Raw genomic sequence first — 14,849 nt, forward strand, 5'->3', positions numbered from 1 at the left:
TTCAGAGGCTCCTTGTGTGGGGAGAGTCTCTTTTAACCTTCTCTCTGCTCTGATCAGGAACTAACAGTGGGAACTTCGTGATGCCTGGGGAAATCCAAGAAAGTTGGACCCTGTTTTTGAATCTTGACCCTGACTCAAAAGGTTGCAGTTTACCTCCGACTTCACGTTTGCAGCTTCACCCAAATTGTCTTGTACCCTGATCTGTCACTGAGCATAGGTAATGTCTATTGAGCACCTCCTATGTGCCTGCCACTCTCCCAAGTATTAACTTAGAATGAATTCATGTATTAACTCATTTGATCCATGTCATAAGTAGGTGCCGTCAGCATTCCCATTTTACGGACAAGGATACCTAGGTTCGGGTAGATGAAATAATGCATGCCTAAAGTCATCTAGCCAGTGACTGAGCCAGGATTCAAACCTGGGTAGTTCCTTCCTGTCATCGTTATGTCCCCTGCACCTGCAATGCCCTTCTCCCATCCTCCATGTATCACCATCCCTCAAGGCTCAGCTCTACAGAGGCGCCTTCAACTTCCCATTAGAATGAATCCCTCCCACAGCACCTAGCCCGTGCCAATTTTATAGCTGAATCCTGCCTGGTCAGCCACTAATCCTTCAGAGAGCAAAGTCCTGGAGAGCACAGGTGTGCCAATTGCCTCTGTGTCCGCTTCAGCACAGCTTCCCACTCCCACACACGGAAGCACACGGAAGGTGCCCAATTGATTACTGAGTTGAATTTGTTGAGGGAAAGCTGCTGCCCCTCTTGGTGGGGGCCACTCACAAGAAGGATGTGGGCCTCTTTGCCAGGCTAACGCAGCCCCGGCAAACTGCACTGCCTGGGCTCTGGGGCCAGACATCCTTGGAACAGACAGACTTCTCTCTGCCAGGGCTCGGGGCTCAGGACCCCACCGGGGAGTCCCTCCGAGAGTGCCCTGCTGGTAGCTGCAGCCTCGTCAGCACCTGGCACTTTCTTCATTCCCACATTCCTTCCCCCAAGCGCCCCTGAATGCCCTGAGATGCTTATTCTGTACTTCATGCAGGAACTCAAATCCATGCAGGAAAGGTTAATAAAAACAACTGATCGGGAACCACTGACTACCCTCCCCCCAAATCCCCACCCTTCGCTGACATGCGCTGCTGTAGTTCTGACTGGAGTCTTAGCCTCACAGCTACTGGAGCAGAGAAATATTTTGTTTTTCCCTCCAAAGGATCAAAGCTCCATCTCTTCCTTGGGGATCGCCTCTTAGCCTTTGGGTTAAGAACAATTAGTGAGAAACACGTCTTTTTGAGAATGATCACTGTTCTCCCTGCTGACATCCAAGAAAAAGATCCCTAATCTTTTAGTAGTAAATTTGGAGCTTTCTAGGAACTATCCATTTTCATTTTTTCTGTAGCTGGAAGCTGGCCAGAAATTTATGGGCATTGTGCTTCAAGCTAACGCAGTTGGCTAGTGCCATAGAAAATGGCACAGTGATGCCCTAATTACTGGACAGTGTTATCCCCTCATTTACAGAGCCTAATACTGCTCCTCTGCTTCCCATCCCCCCTTTCCCCTGTTAAACAGAGAATTCATTTCCCATATTTAAGGCTTTCTGAGCTAATATCAAGAAACAACTGGCTGTCATGGAAATAGAGCTCTGGCTCTTCATTAACACAGCCTTGCAAATACTACATTGAATGTTACCAGCCCATACTAGCCAAGTGGAACAAAGAGAGAGCAATCAACACTGATACAATGTTGCTCATCCCAAGTATCACAGGCAATTCACCATACAATACAGCACTTCAAAATCAGCAGAAACCACACACATGCAGGACATCCACAACATGCAGGCTGGGGAGCTTGTTCTTGGAAAAGGGGGTGGGGGGATGCTTCTTCCCGTCTCCACTCACAGGAACAGAGGAGGACTTGGGAAACAGCAGCCCGGCCCACTCTTCCTGATTCCCAGCATAGCATGCAGAACAGAGGTAGTACCTTTGGGGTGGGTGGGAAGCTCCGTTCAGGGACGGGAGAGCTGGCCGGCTTCCCACTGTGGTTCTTTGCCTCCCAGTCCTCTGCTGCTGGATTGCCTGTCTCCCCAGCGCGGAAGGGGTGGTTGCCTAGTGCCTCTTCCAGTGCCGAGGGCAGTGGGCGGGTAGGAGTGAGGTCTTGCGTAGGAATGGATGGTGGGGGAGGGATGGGAATGGGGGGTGGAGTGCGTTGCACCCAGGGTGAGGATGAGGCACTCACGTGGCCTGATGAGGGAAGGACAGGGGGCGCGGGGACCTTGGGGGGTGGGTTGCAGGGTGGAGGGTGGGGCATCACAGGCAAGGCAGAAGCAGTCTTGGGGGGATAGTGGAACATGTCCAAGGGGATGTCATCCAGGTCAGTGGTGTGGAGGTGCAGCCCACCTGCGAAGCGTCTCAGGGGTGGGACCAGGGGAGACACAGAAGGCAGGGAAGGCGGGAGCCCTGTGGTCATCTGGGGGGTTGCAAGGAAGTTCTGTAACTGCTTAGTGCCCCACTTCACAATACATCGAGTATAATGCTCATCTATTTATTTCTCTTGCTGCTGAAGACCCACCACCCTCAAACCAGAACCATGGGGGTGTCACTTCTCTGCCACCTGGGTGCCCAGCTGATCCCATACGAGGTGGCCAGTAGGGAGTGCCCAAATGCAGGGGAGCCCCAAGTTATGTGGGTGGTAAGAAGGCGACCATATAATCCATTAGATGACCAATTAGATGACCAATAGTCATCTAAACTGGAACACACTTGACAGTGAAAAGGACATCTGAGTAGTTATGCCAGGACAACAGGCCTAACCGGGATCATCTCAGATGAGCTGGGACTTAGTGGTCACTCTGGAGATAATCCCAGAAATACAGATATGCCCCCCTCCTCAAGAGAGGAAGGGGGAGTGGGCTGGTTGGCAGCCCTGGACAGTGAAGCTTGCCAGTGGCCATCTTGCCTCCCGCTGTCCCCAGGGTGGGTCTATGTGGAAAGAAGGGCTCCGTTACCTCTGAAATCTCAGTATCAGCAGAGGAAATCTGCTCAAGGCGCGTCTGACAGAGCCTTTCCACCCAATATTGAATCTTTTCCGATTCCTCAAGGTCTTCCCGCTCTGTCTCCGATACCTGGGACCCAAGACCGGCGCAAAATGGGAGAGGACAGAGGGCACACTTGAGTCACATGTGGGCGGCACACTCAAATCAGTAGAACAGAAGCACTTCTTTAAAAAACCCAGAGAATTGTTGGGTGTGTCAATTACCTAGAAAAAGCCCCAGGCTTGTTCCACCTGGCCCCAGAGGAGGTGGAGATAAGGGGGAAGGGGTGTTAGGGTGTTGGGCTAGCTAACAGGCAGGTGTAGACAAAATCCGAGAAGGAGCTCGTGCATTGTGTGGGATTAGCTGGCCCCTAGGATCCCCACCAACCCTGAGGCTCTTATGATTCTCCAAGTATGGTCCTTTTATAGGCTCTCAGCACCTCCCAAGAGTTCAACTGTACTCTTTTTCATCTCCCCTCCAGGCCACCTCGTCCTCAGGAGCACAAGCTCAATTTTATCTTTAATCTTTTAGCTAATTTGCTCCTAATGAGAGATCTAATGCACTTCACATTTTTCAGGACTTCTCTGGATTTGTAATCTAATCAGTTTGGCATTCTGATTCATGGAAGCATTAAAGAGAAGCAAAACCAGTTAATATCTCCAACAGCTAGGGAGTTACCTAGGAAATAGCAATTACTTATGCTGGAAGACTACTTTTGACATGTCTTGAAGGGGACAGCCTTAGATATATTCCGGGGTTGAAGAGGTCTAGAGGTTTCAGACACATCTCATGTTGATGGGAGCAGCCTCAAACTCACAGCCTGATTAATTGGGGGATAACCTCAGACCCCCCACCTGCCTAAATGGGTTAGCTTCAGACCCATACCCTCAGACACAAGGCAGATAGGGGAAAATGGGTCTTGGATTCATAACCTGGGTTGGGGAGGGGGTTGTCTAACTGTCAAACTGACACAGATCTAATGACAGGTGGGTAGAAGGCTAACTTCAGATCTATAGCTGAACAGAGGGTTAGCCTCCGACTCAAACCCTGAGCAGGGAGGGCAGCCTCACAGCCACACGGAGGGTGGAGCGGCCTAGCCTTGGGCTCATACTCTGGTTGGGGGTGGTGGGAGTAGAGGACAGACTCAAATCTCTAGCCACCTGTGTAGAGGCTAACCCGAGACCTACAATCTGGGTAGAGAGGCCAGCCCCTGAGCAAGCGGGCCCGTCTCGATCCCAAACATACACTAAGCCAGAGGCTAGTCTCAGATGACTCTGGGTAGGTAGGAAGATGTCACTCTCCAGCCTGGGGAGGAGGTCAGGCTCACTCCATCCTTGGACTGCATTTGGGAAGAGCAACTCCATCTGGTTCCCTGAGAGCGTGGTGGGGACCAACCAAACTGCCCCAGGAAAGCTCACCAGGCCTGGGAGCAGGACACATACCTCCTGGGCCAGCCGGTTGATCTTCAGTTGCTTTTCCTTCTCTAGCATTTCCTCTTTCTCTTTGTAAAGCTTTTGCTCAAATTCCAGTTCCTTCTTATTCTTTCTCAACTCCTGAAGGCTATCATACTTGGCTTTCTTCTTATCCTTTCCTTTCTGAGCAGATGTGGCATTGTTTATAAGACAAGGGTTACAAGGTAGTGTTGACACTGGCACAGCACAGCAAACAGGGCATTCAGTCTTCAGACAACAGCAGGCAACCACCCCACAGTGAGCCCCTCCCCTAGCTCTGCCCCACCACACTGGGCATTAAGGTTAAGGACAGGCAGGACGCTGCTACCCATCACAGAGTGAGACACATTTCCCTGTGCCAGCCAGAAGAACTGGCTTACTAGTTCACTAACAAGCTGTGTAACCTTGGTTAAGTTCCTTAACCTCTCTGGGCCTGGTTTATCTCATCTCCAAAATGGGGGAAATACCTACCCCACAGGTTTGCCATTCACAGCCAATGAAATAACATCTATGAAAGAGCTTTGTGAGCTTCAAAGCGCTGTATTTTAAAAAGCATTGTATTTATTTCTTAGTATCTGGGCATATGCCTTCTCCAACAACTGGATGTTCAGACATCACAGGTGCATCTTGGTAGATTCTAGAGAAAATCTGGGACAGATCCCCTGTCCTGAGCTAGAGGAGAAGGGTGTCAACCTCCGACCTGGGAGCCCAGAGCCAGGGACATCAGGTTTTGTCCTGATGCTTAAACTCCAGACCATTTCATGCTGGAAAGTCCAAATCCACTGTTCCCTCTGAACTAGGCTCCCGAACTGAGGACCAGACAGAAACTACAGGACTGGGAGATGGTGGGCAGGAGAAGGTAGGGAGGATGGCCTAACTGCTCTTCACTGGCCGTCAGGGTTGAAGAGGACTGGGGGAAGGAGATGCAGGGCAAACAGACTTCTTTTTCCTGTTTGAATTAGACCACAACGTCTGCCTTCCTGGTTGCTTCTCCCATGGGCTTGCAGGGAAGCCAGGGAGTAAGGAATGAAGAAAATTAAGATTTATGGACTACCTATGTGCCAAGGGATTAAAAGTTGATTATCTCATAAATACATATTATACCCCTTCTGATGAAGAGCCGAGGTTCAGAAAGGTGAAGTCCCTTGCTGGACGTCAAACATCTAGTAAGTGGTGGCGCCAGAGTTTGGACGTGAATTTCCCCACGGTGCTCTGATGAGCTGGGGGCAATGGAGCATGGTAGGGGGGAGCGTCAGACCCCATCACACAGCATGGAGGACAGGGGCCAGCAGAGAGAGTCAACACTCTGGGGAAGGAGGAGGCCTGCACGTTCATTGAGCTCACCCCCAAACCCACAAGGCTTCCTGGGGCCTACTCTCAGAATTCCTGAATCATCCCAGCATCCAAAGCCAGGAAGGAGGAATTGAGTTTTCCAGCAATGGACACACAACTTTGTCCACAGCTGGAGGGGCATGATGGGTCATTATGGACATGTGACCGAGTCATTCTGCCTCCCCTCCTAAAGACTACCCCCACCTCTGTGCACAGGTGCTTTGGAGATGGTTCCCCATCTAGGATATGGGGACTCACCCCCAGAGCAGTCTGTGAGCCACTTGAGAAAATGTTTTTCACTACTTCAGAGTTCTGCTTGATTCCTTCCTACCCTGTTCACTAGACTCTCAGCTCAGTTGATAGATGAATCCCTACTATCATATTATCAATTCAGACAATTCCCCAAGAGGAGCCAGAAACATTCTACCCAATGGCAGCTTGCTAGACTAAGGGCACGGCCTCTCACAGGGAGCATCATAATAGGCATGGCCATTCTACTAGTTTAAAGAAAACCACCAGTGTTAAGATTTTAGAGCTAGGGCTCCTGGGTGGGGCAGGCAGATATGACAGTTTCTGTCCCATCTCCAAGAAAAAAGTACCTGCTTACTGATGCAGAAAGGCAAGCTGCCCCATAGCATTGCTTACTGATCACACACTAGCCTTCTCCATACATGTTACTTAGCTGTGTGTGAATCTGCCTGCCCTGCCAGATGGCGGGCTCCTACAAGTAGGGTTGGTCTCCGTGATTTACTCAAGCCGTCCTGGGGAAAGGATTCAGTCAGAAACATGAATCCTTCAGGCGCTGGAATAGACTTTGTGAGGTCACAGACCTGGGCGCCTTGAGACCCAGAGGGCTCAAGAAGACACTGAATAGTTATCTTTTCAAATAAGGGGAATTTTGTTCATTGCTGATCACGGCCATAGAGGGCCACTTGTATTACCTGGGGACTTCGCTCCAGCTGCTGGGAGACAAAGCATCTCACATGACTCTAGAAAAAATGTCAATAGATTTTCAGAGCCAGCATGAGGGACATGATTCTGTTGTCCTTTAGCTGTCAGTTAAATTCATGGCAGATATTCCTTCTGGCCCAGACTGAGAGGAGAGGCAGATGGGGTGGATGTGCTGCTCTTGCTTCTACCTAGATGCAATTTTTCTCTCTTTTGGAAATGAAATGAAAACCAAAATACCAGCTATTTCTGGAATGACTGGACTAATGAATAGAGGAAAATAAGCTTTCCTATTCACCAAGAGTGATTTTCGAGTGACATGATTTCTGATGGGAGGTGTGTGTGGGGGAGACGCTAGTTCTTTTACATTTATCTAGTTATTAGTGCCTGGAAAAGATTTTACCTGTACATCTCCTTTTATTATTTTTTCAAATAAAATCCTCTGTGTGCATGTCTCATAACCTGCACCCAACTTGATTTTTCACTGTCTGACCTTGGCTTCTGGTCTTGGCCTCTGGTTCTACTTGACAGAGAAACAGAGCAGAAGTTTCCTGCCATGGCTCTGCCCTGTCCCGTGCCCAGTGGGGCTGGTGCTGACCCAGCAGTGCCTGGGAAGGTCTCAGCCCATGAATACCTCCCCCACGATGCCGCTGTGACAGCGCCCTGCCATCTGACATCAGTCTGACAGAGAGGCACAGACAGGGTTAGCCCCCCTAGTGAACAGGCGGTCACACTGTTGAGAGACGACAGGAGAAAAAACAATGTTTGGAAAAGGTCAAAACCAACGGCAAACTCAGCAGCAAACAGCACCCAGTCCTGGCCTACCTTCCGGATGGTTGGGAATTTGCCATCGTAGCGATAAAACCATCCAAAGGCTATAAGAACACAGAGAACAAAGCAATGAGATGCAGTTCAGCTCAGCCAGAGCATCCATGGGCAGCAGCCAGGAGGAGTTGGGTTCCCAAGGAACTCGCGGCTTTGTGAGATGAAGAACAGCCTCGGCAAATTCAACAGCAGAACCGCACCCTCTGTCTGACTCTCCACTTACCTGGCCTGACCTGGGTTGTAAAGCAGGCCCAAGACCACCTGAGAAAGGGCCCGATTCCCAGGCTCCGGGCCACTGTCAGCTGCCCCCCCCCCCCCCCAGGACACTGGCTTCAGAAGTCAGTGCCAGAAAGTCAAAGAGAAAGCCCCTTGTAGAAGGATGAGCTTTTCCCCATCACAGCCACAGTCTGCAAACACAAAGCCCCATTGAACAAGGCCTCTCCTGACCGGCGTCAGGTTCCTCCATCCAAGAAACAACCCGAAACAAAAGGGAGCCTGGGTCTCTGCCTAGAACGACTGTCAGACAGAACAAAACGGTCTTGTCTCACAGAGCAGGCCACGTCCTCTGCTTTCAACGGCGAAAGAGAAGGCTCTGGCAGGGTCAGCTCGGGGAAGGGCGCTCAAGCAGCAGTGGGCAGGAGATCTGCCCCCAGAAAAGCATATCCCCACCCAGGCCAGATCACCAGCCCCCTGCCTTCCCCAGGCAACAGCATGACGGATGGGCTAATACCTCAAGGCTGAAGCTCCCTGGCCAGAAGTGATGGCTTAATTACCCACCCTTGACCAGCCTGAGCTCTGGAACAGGATCTAGAAAGCCCCCTGCTAGACCCAGCACTATCCTCTTAGTGGCTGGATGTTGGGGAGGTCTAGGGAGTCTTGGGGGAGAGGCCAGAGCAGCAGAGAAAGAACTTAGGCTTGGGTAGTATTAAATATCTGAACCAGCAGTTCCAGCTGACATTTCAGCCTGGCCGTGAGTCTTGTCCTTAAGGTATTGTGTGCAGTGCTTGGACCAAGCCGGGGCTTGGAGGAGCTTCCCGGACTCCAGGAGTCCCTACCGCATATTGGACCCTCAGAGCTGGGTGTCTGCAGGGCTGGCAGGAGGAGGCGGGCAGGGCAAACAGAGCAGCAAGGCCAGGGAGCGAAGCGGGGGCAGCAAACCTGCTCTCCCTGCTTTTCCGTGCCTCCGTCCAGGTCATCTGCTGGGTCAAACTCGGGGTCCACTCCCAGATCATCTACCCGGGAAAAGAGGAGGAAGTTGGTGAACCAAGAAGGACTTGGGAGATCAAGAAGCCAGAGGTGCTTGGGGGTGCCTGGGGGCCTGTGACCAGCTTACTCCACGGGAGAGCTGGGAGGTCAGGGGCGAGAACAGGGCTCAGGAATCCAGAGCAAAGGTTTCTTGCTCTGGGATGGTGCGTGCAGTGCTTTCAACCTTGGTAGTTCTCATTTCTCCATCTGTAAAATGGGCTCACAACAGGGGCCTCTGATCTGACAGCAGCATGAGAACCATTTTGCAGGGTGTTTGGTTGAAATAGGAGGTGCAGTACTGATGACAGGAGTATCTGAGTATTATACACATTTGATGCCAAGGGCTTGCAATGGGAAACAGATCCTCCCAGCTTCTTCTCATCACCCTTGGAGCTCTGGGTCCCCAGGGAATGTCAGAACTGTGTGTGTGGGCAGCAGACAGAAGTTTGGGATCCTGAGTAGGTGAGGAGGTCCCAAGGGGTAAAAGGGGCACGTGTGCTTAGAAAGACATGAATTCTGACCTAATGTGGAGAATAGCAAACTGTCCTTTCCAGTGATTTCTAACCTGGACTCTGGCCTCCCTGGGGCCCTGGAAAGTAGTGTTTGAGTCTGCTATGAGCTGCTTATTAATATTTCAAAATATTAATTAGAAGAGCTGGCCTATTAACCTATGAAAAGGCTATACGTAAGTTCCTTTGCTTTGGGCTCGGTTTATATTTACTCAACAATGGAACATTGATGCTTTCTTGCTAACAAGAGGGACTACTTAATAAAACTACTTATAGTAAGTGAATATAAATGATTACTTACTAGTGTAAGTACTCGCTACTTATAGTAAGTGAATATAAATGATTACTTACTAGTGTAGTAAGAAAAAACTCAACTTCCAAACCATGGGGTCTAATGGGATTGGGGGCTAATAGATGGGGTCCTTGATGAGAAGGCTGGAAAGCTCTTATTTAAACTTCTTATCTTTCAAGCCTCCCTCCAGCCCTGGGAACCTTAATTACCCCTCTGCCCCCTTTTGCTTTTGCTAAGGAAAGCTATTCTGGGGCCTCTGTGACTGTACGTCCTGGCTTTGAGGGCTCAGGGTAATGTTGAGGTCGGTCATGGGTAGGCAGGCAGAGCCCCTGGGAAGCAGGCGGGGAGGGGAACAGTCAGTCCCCCCTGATCATTAGGATGAGTGGCTTCATTTTCCAGGCAAGAGATGCTTCACACTCTCTCCTGTCTGTTCAAAAATGCTGGCTCCACACAGGCACAAGACACCTGAGTCAGGTAGAACCTGTCAGCTGACTGGACCCCCAGATTGAAGAGTGGTCAGGGAGGGGCTGGCTGCAGTCTGGCCTGTCGGCCCTAAAAGGCAGAGACCATTCCAGCCTCCGAGGAATGGGGAAAAGGTGGGAACTGAGCTGGCTCAGAGGCCTTCCTGCACTTCCTGCCTAATCTCCAAAGTAAAAATAAACTGCCAACGCAGATGCAAATGGATGGCGGTGGCCTGGCTACCTCAGCTCAGGCCGGCAGAGCCTGGTCCTCAATCACTTGCTTCCTCCCGTTCCCTTAGAAGACATTTATATCTCCAGCAAAGGGAAAGTTTTTGCTCCTTTTATTCAAGAAGCTTGATTTGGTTGAAAAGCACTGAATAAATAGCTAGAGAAAGGACTTTTATTTTTTACAGTTCCTGAGAGAGTGTGTTTGCTTTGAGGCCAAAACCCAATTTCTAGGAAGGTACTAAATTGACTAGGATTACTTTCATGAGAAGCAATTAAAATCGATCTCTCTCTTTCGGAAGCTCCTATTTCACTCCGAAGAGCAAATTAGCTACCTGTCTAAAGCACAGATTATTCGCCGGGAATCTAGCTCTGGCCACATCCTCAACTCATACCGAATGTCATGGGGGCGGCTGATGAGAAAGTGCTTTGTCCTTCGGAGAGGACCCAAGATGACATTGCCCCGGTTCCAGCAAGAAATGTGCTGGGAGATGCTTGCCCTGCACCAGGGAGGGGTGACGTGGAACCATCCAGATGCCCTGCGCCTCTTGTTGACCCAAGTGGCCTGGGTTGGCAAGTTGATGTCCCTCTAGGGCTCGAGTATGATTCAAAGTTGGGGCCAAAGCTGTCCGGACCCCATCACAGGATCCCAAATGGCTGCTGCACAGGGGAAGTGGGGGAACCTTGGTTCTTGGGTGCAGATTTGCCTCATATCGGGAGGGTCCAAGGTCGGCTGAGCACAGTCAGCTGGAGTAGAATCTGCCTTGTGTCAAGTACAAATCGAAACAGCTGTAAAGTCAGCGAGTAAAGGCCCAACCAGGCATCCCGGACCTGTGATTGCCACGGCCCCCCAAGCTGCCTGGCTCCTGGCTCCCCACCACTACCCCACTGAAGAAGCACTGAGACTGAGCCCCCAACCCTGCCCTGGTGGTGTGAGCTGCCCCTTGAAGAGACATGACAGCCTGGGAGTTGGGGTGGAGAGCAGGTGCACGGGGGAGCACATGGTGGGGGCCTGGACTGCGAGTGGACGTGGGAACACAGGACAGAGGAAGAAAGGAGATGGGAAGGGCAGAGGTTGCTGAGGCCCAAGGATGGCTGCAGTTTGGTGCCTGGGAGGGTCACACAGTTCTCTCCCCGGCTCCATCCTCGGAGTGGCGTGACTGCAGTCCACACACAGGGATGCAGGTGGTAGGGGCACTTCGGTAAGCTCCTCCCGCAATTGCTCACCAGCCTTGGACCACCAGAGTCCTTCTCTCACGTGAGCCCCTTGCCCTCTTTCTTGCTGTTTTACCCCAGCCCCAATTCAGAACCGGGCAAGAGGAGGACACAACACCTGAAATACTAGGATGATAATCCCATCAGCAGTTGGCTTTTGCCACAGCTCTCCAGCCCCTCTTCAGAAGTCCAAGGGCACATGCCTGAGTCTGTGTCATGGGGGAGAGCCTGGCAGCCGGCCCCCAGCACAAGGAGGACAGGCAGATCCCAACCATCCCAATGCCCTGGCAGACAGCACCTGGCACTTGGCCACCCCTCCATGAAGAGACAGCCATGGCCTATTCACCTGGGCAGGTGGTGGTGAGTGGCGGGAGACCTCTATCTTTGTCTAGACATCCCCAGGCCCCAGAAGGAAGCCCCCTCTCCCCTGGCACATGATACATACACTTTGGCTTGCGAAGGGGTACTGGGTGCAACTCGGTGGTGATGGTTTTAGGCGACAGGAGCTGTTCCTTTGAGCCCCAGTCTTCTTCCCACTGCTTCTTAAAATTCTCTTCCTCCTCCACGATCCTGAAATAAGACGCCTGTGACTGGAGTCAGAACCTTTGCAGGCCTGCCTTCTGCCTATTGGGGAACGCCAACCAGCCTGGGGAGAAGCCACGTGGTTGTAGCTGTGACGAAAACGAGTCCCTGGCACTTGTATTCTAAATCAGGTGTGAATGCCACCCTGACAGTTACAAGACTGTATTCCAGTTACCCTAATATGATGGGTTTTACTAGGATTATGGAATGACTACAAATAAGGGACAGTCCGCCAGGGGGACAAGAGGGCCAGGTAAACTGGGCCTGGAGGTGGCCTCTGGGGCCGCACTCCTTCGAGTACACTCACGTCCACGCACAGACATGTGTGTGCAGACACATGGGGCCAAGGCACTCACTGTTCCATCTCCTTCCGGTATCTCTCATTTTCCTCTGCTGCCTTCTGGGCAATTTCCTTTTTCCTTCTGAAACACAAATGCAAGTTGGCATGTTGGAATCTATGTCAGAGAAGTTAACTCTTCCTTGCAGCTAATCTCTGATTTGAGAAAAGTTTTAAATATTTCTTCCAGGCTCCTTTCCAAGGATGCCTGGACCAAATTTGGATGCTGGGAAAGAGGGTCCAGAAAAGTCTGGATCCTGTGCTCTTGTGTGGTTTCGTCTGGCACTGCTGAGCAGAGATTCTGCACTGCGGGAGACTGGAGGCAGTTCAGTGCAGGCCACATGCCATGCAGCCACCTCTAAACACCAGCATAAAGTGACTGACTGAGTGAGGTCCTCCCAGAGGCAAAGCCGGGGCTGCTAAGCAAGGCCAGAGTAAAGGGCAGAGGTACCACCCAGGGTGGTTCTTCAGGCAAATTCTGTGATGGGAGAGGTGGAAAGATCCTGTCCACTTTCCTTTCCCAAATTCTTATTATGCTCATAGAATGTATCTGGATTGGGATCTTGACAATAGTTTTTGACTTATGAATTCTCTCAGTCATCATCCCCGCCACTCTGGGGTTGGTGGGGGGTAGTTCTTATCACCATAGATGGGGCAGCCAAACTGCCTGGGTATGAATTCCACAGCTTAGCCATGTCTGACTTTGGACACAAGTGGTGTAACCTCTCTGAGTCTCAGTCTCCTCACCTATAAAATGGGTTAATACCATCTATCTCCCAGGGCTATTATGGGAATTCAGTTGAGGAACGTAAACAAGGCCCTAATACAACGCCAGCCACATGGTTGGTACTTGACAAATGTTAGTTATTGCTAGTAGCATCCTCATTTTCCATATTCCTGGGTCTTGGAAATCAAGGGCTTTCCTTGGCAAGGAGGGAGGAGGAGCCTCGTGGTCTGGAGGCAGGGGATGCTTCCACTGAGCATCACTGAGCCCATCTGGTCTGAAGACAGGCCTCGAGGGAGAGAATAAAGTCAGCTCAGGATGCAGTGGGCAGGAAGAAAGGCGGGTGGGATGGTACAGTGGTCTGGGAGGGCAGGGCAGTGGCCTCCTGGCTGGCCACACTCACTGCCGCTCCATCTCCTGCTGCTCCCGGAGGATCTTGTTGGATTCCATCGCCAGCCGCTTCTGCATCAGAAGCTCCTGTCGCTGCAGCTCGCGCTGCCGGAACTCTGCCAGCCGCTCCCGGTCTGTCATGAACAGCTCCCGGCCCTCATGGGGAGAAAAGAGGCGCCTTGCTCAGTCCCCTGGGAACCTAGAAGTCCACTGCCAGAGTTTGAGGGCCAAGATTTGGGTTGCCTTCTCATCTCCGTGGCCCCCCATGTCAGGCATTGTGGCTCCTGCTCTGTCTGACCCAAGCTTCTGGCTGGGCAGAAATCCTCCCCAGCTGCTATCAGAGCTTCAGGGAAGGAGACCCCTTGGCCTTTCCCACGAGTGTGTGGCAGAGATCAGGGGTCTGAGCAGCTGGGCTGCAGGTCAGGGGTCACGGGGCCCCCACCAGCTCGTTCTGGACTTACAGCTCCAGCTACGACGGAGATGGTCAGGCTGCGGCTACTCTTCAGCACGTTCACGGCCTGTGGGGACAGGCAGATAGTCAGCTGAGACCTGACAGATCAGAGTAGTTGAGGCCTCTGGAGAGCACAGAAGGTTTCAGACATTGTGGCAAGGGGGACGTAGGTGAGAAGAGGACAGCAGAGAGGATCACAGCCAGAAGGTGAAAAACCCACATCTCACCTCCTTGTGGTCCAGGTTGGAGAAGTCGATGCCATTGACTTCGACAATCTGGTCCCCTGGCTGGTGGAGAAATGGAGAGGGATCAGCATGTTGGAAGAGCTCCCCCTGGAGGCCAGCATCAGACGTTGGGTCTTCAAGTAGCTGTACCTCAACTCTTCCGAAAGAGCAGAGTTCCAATAGGGTCCTCCCAGGGCTCCTCCACCCCATATCTCTTTCATCAGTTGTCAAATATTACACCTTTAGAAGTTCATTACTTTGGCTGAATTTACGACATTTGCTTTAAAAACTCAGTTTGTAGACTTAGGAGCCTTTAAGCTTCTCATACAGTAGATTCTGTGTGGAGTCATAATAATAACTAGTATCATAGCTAACGTTAATCGATCCCTCAGTATGTACCAGACACAGTTCTAAGCATATGTATTAATACATTTAATCTACACAATGACCCCAGAAGGAAGGCTAGTACCCCCATTTTACAGGATAGGAAACTGAAGCAGAGAAAGAGGGAATAACTTGTCCAAAGATGAGATTAAGAGTTCTATCTAGCTCTGGAATCAGACCACCTAGGTTTGAATCCCAGCCCTGCCATACTACGTACATGATCTTGGA

The 14,849-nt window shown here is 51.2% G+C and overlaps 1 protein-coding gene across 2 annotated transcripts in view; it reads right to left on the reverse strand.

The window, feature by feature from the left end:
* The window catches only part of USH1C (USH1 protein network component harmonin), a 52,509-nt gene that overhangs the window by 17,847 nt on the left and 19,813 nt on the right, over positions 1-14,849 (reverse strand). The window contains exons 9-17 of one of the 2 annotated variants that reach the window (XM_065881332.1): positions 14,241-14,300; positions 14,024-14,080; positions 13,576-13,718; positions 12,468-12,533; positions 11,975-12,099; positions 7,583-7,632; positions 4,469-4,621; positions 3,000-3,116; positions 1,976-2,461 (exon numbers count right to left, since the gene is read on the reverse strand). In XM_065881332.1, the coding sequence (XP_065737404.1) occupies positions 1,976-2,461; positions 3,000-3,116; positions 4,469-4,621; positions 7,583-7,632; positions 11,975-12,099; positions 12,468-12,533; positions 13,576-13,718; positions 14,024-14,080; positions 14,241-14,300 (1,257 nt within the window). Of the gene's footprint in view, positions 1-1,975; positions 2,462-2,999; positions 3,117-4,468; positions 4,622-7,582; positions 7,633-8,740; positions 8,815-11,974; positions 12,100-12,467; positions 12,534-13,575; positions 13,719-14,023; positions 14,081-14,240; positions 14,301-14,849 lie in introns of both variants that reach the window. The other variant, XM_065881333.1, reaches the window with a different exon arrangement.

This window comes from Phocoena phocoena, chromosome 8, assembly GCF_963924675.1.
Source record: "Phocoena phocoena chromosome 8, mPhoPho1.1, whole genome shotgun sequence".
Lineage (NCBI taxonomy): Eukaryota > Metazoa > Chordata > Mammalia > Artiodactyla > Phocoenidae > Phocoena > Phocoena phocoena.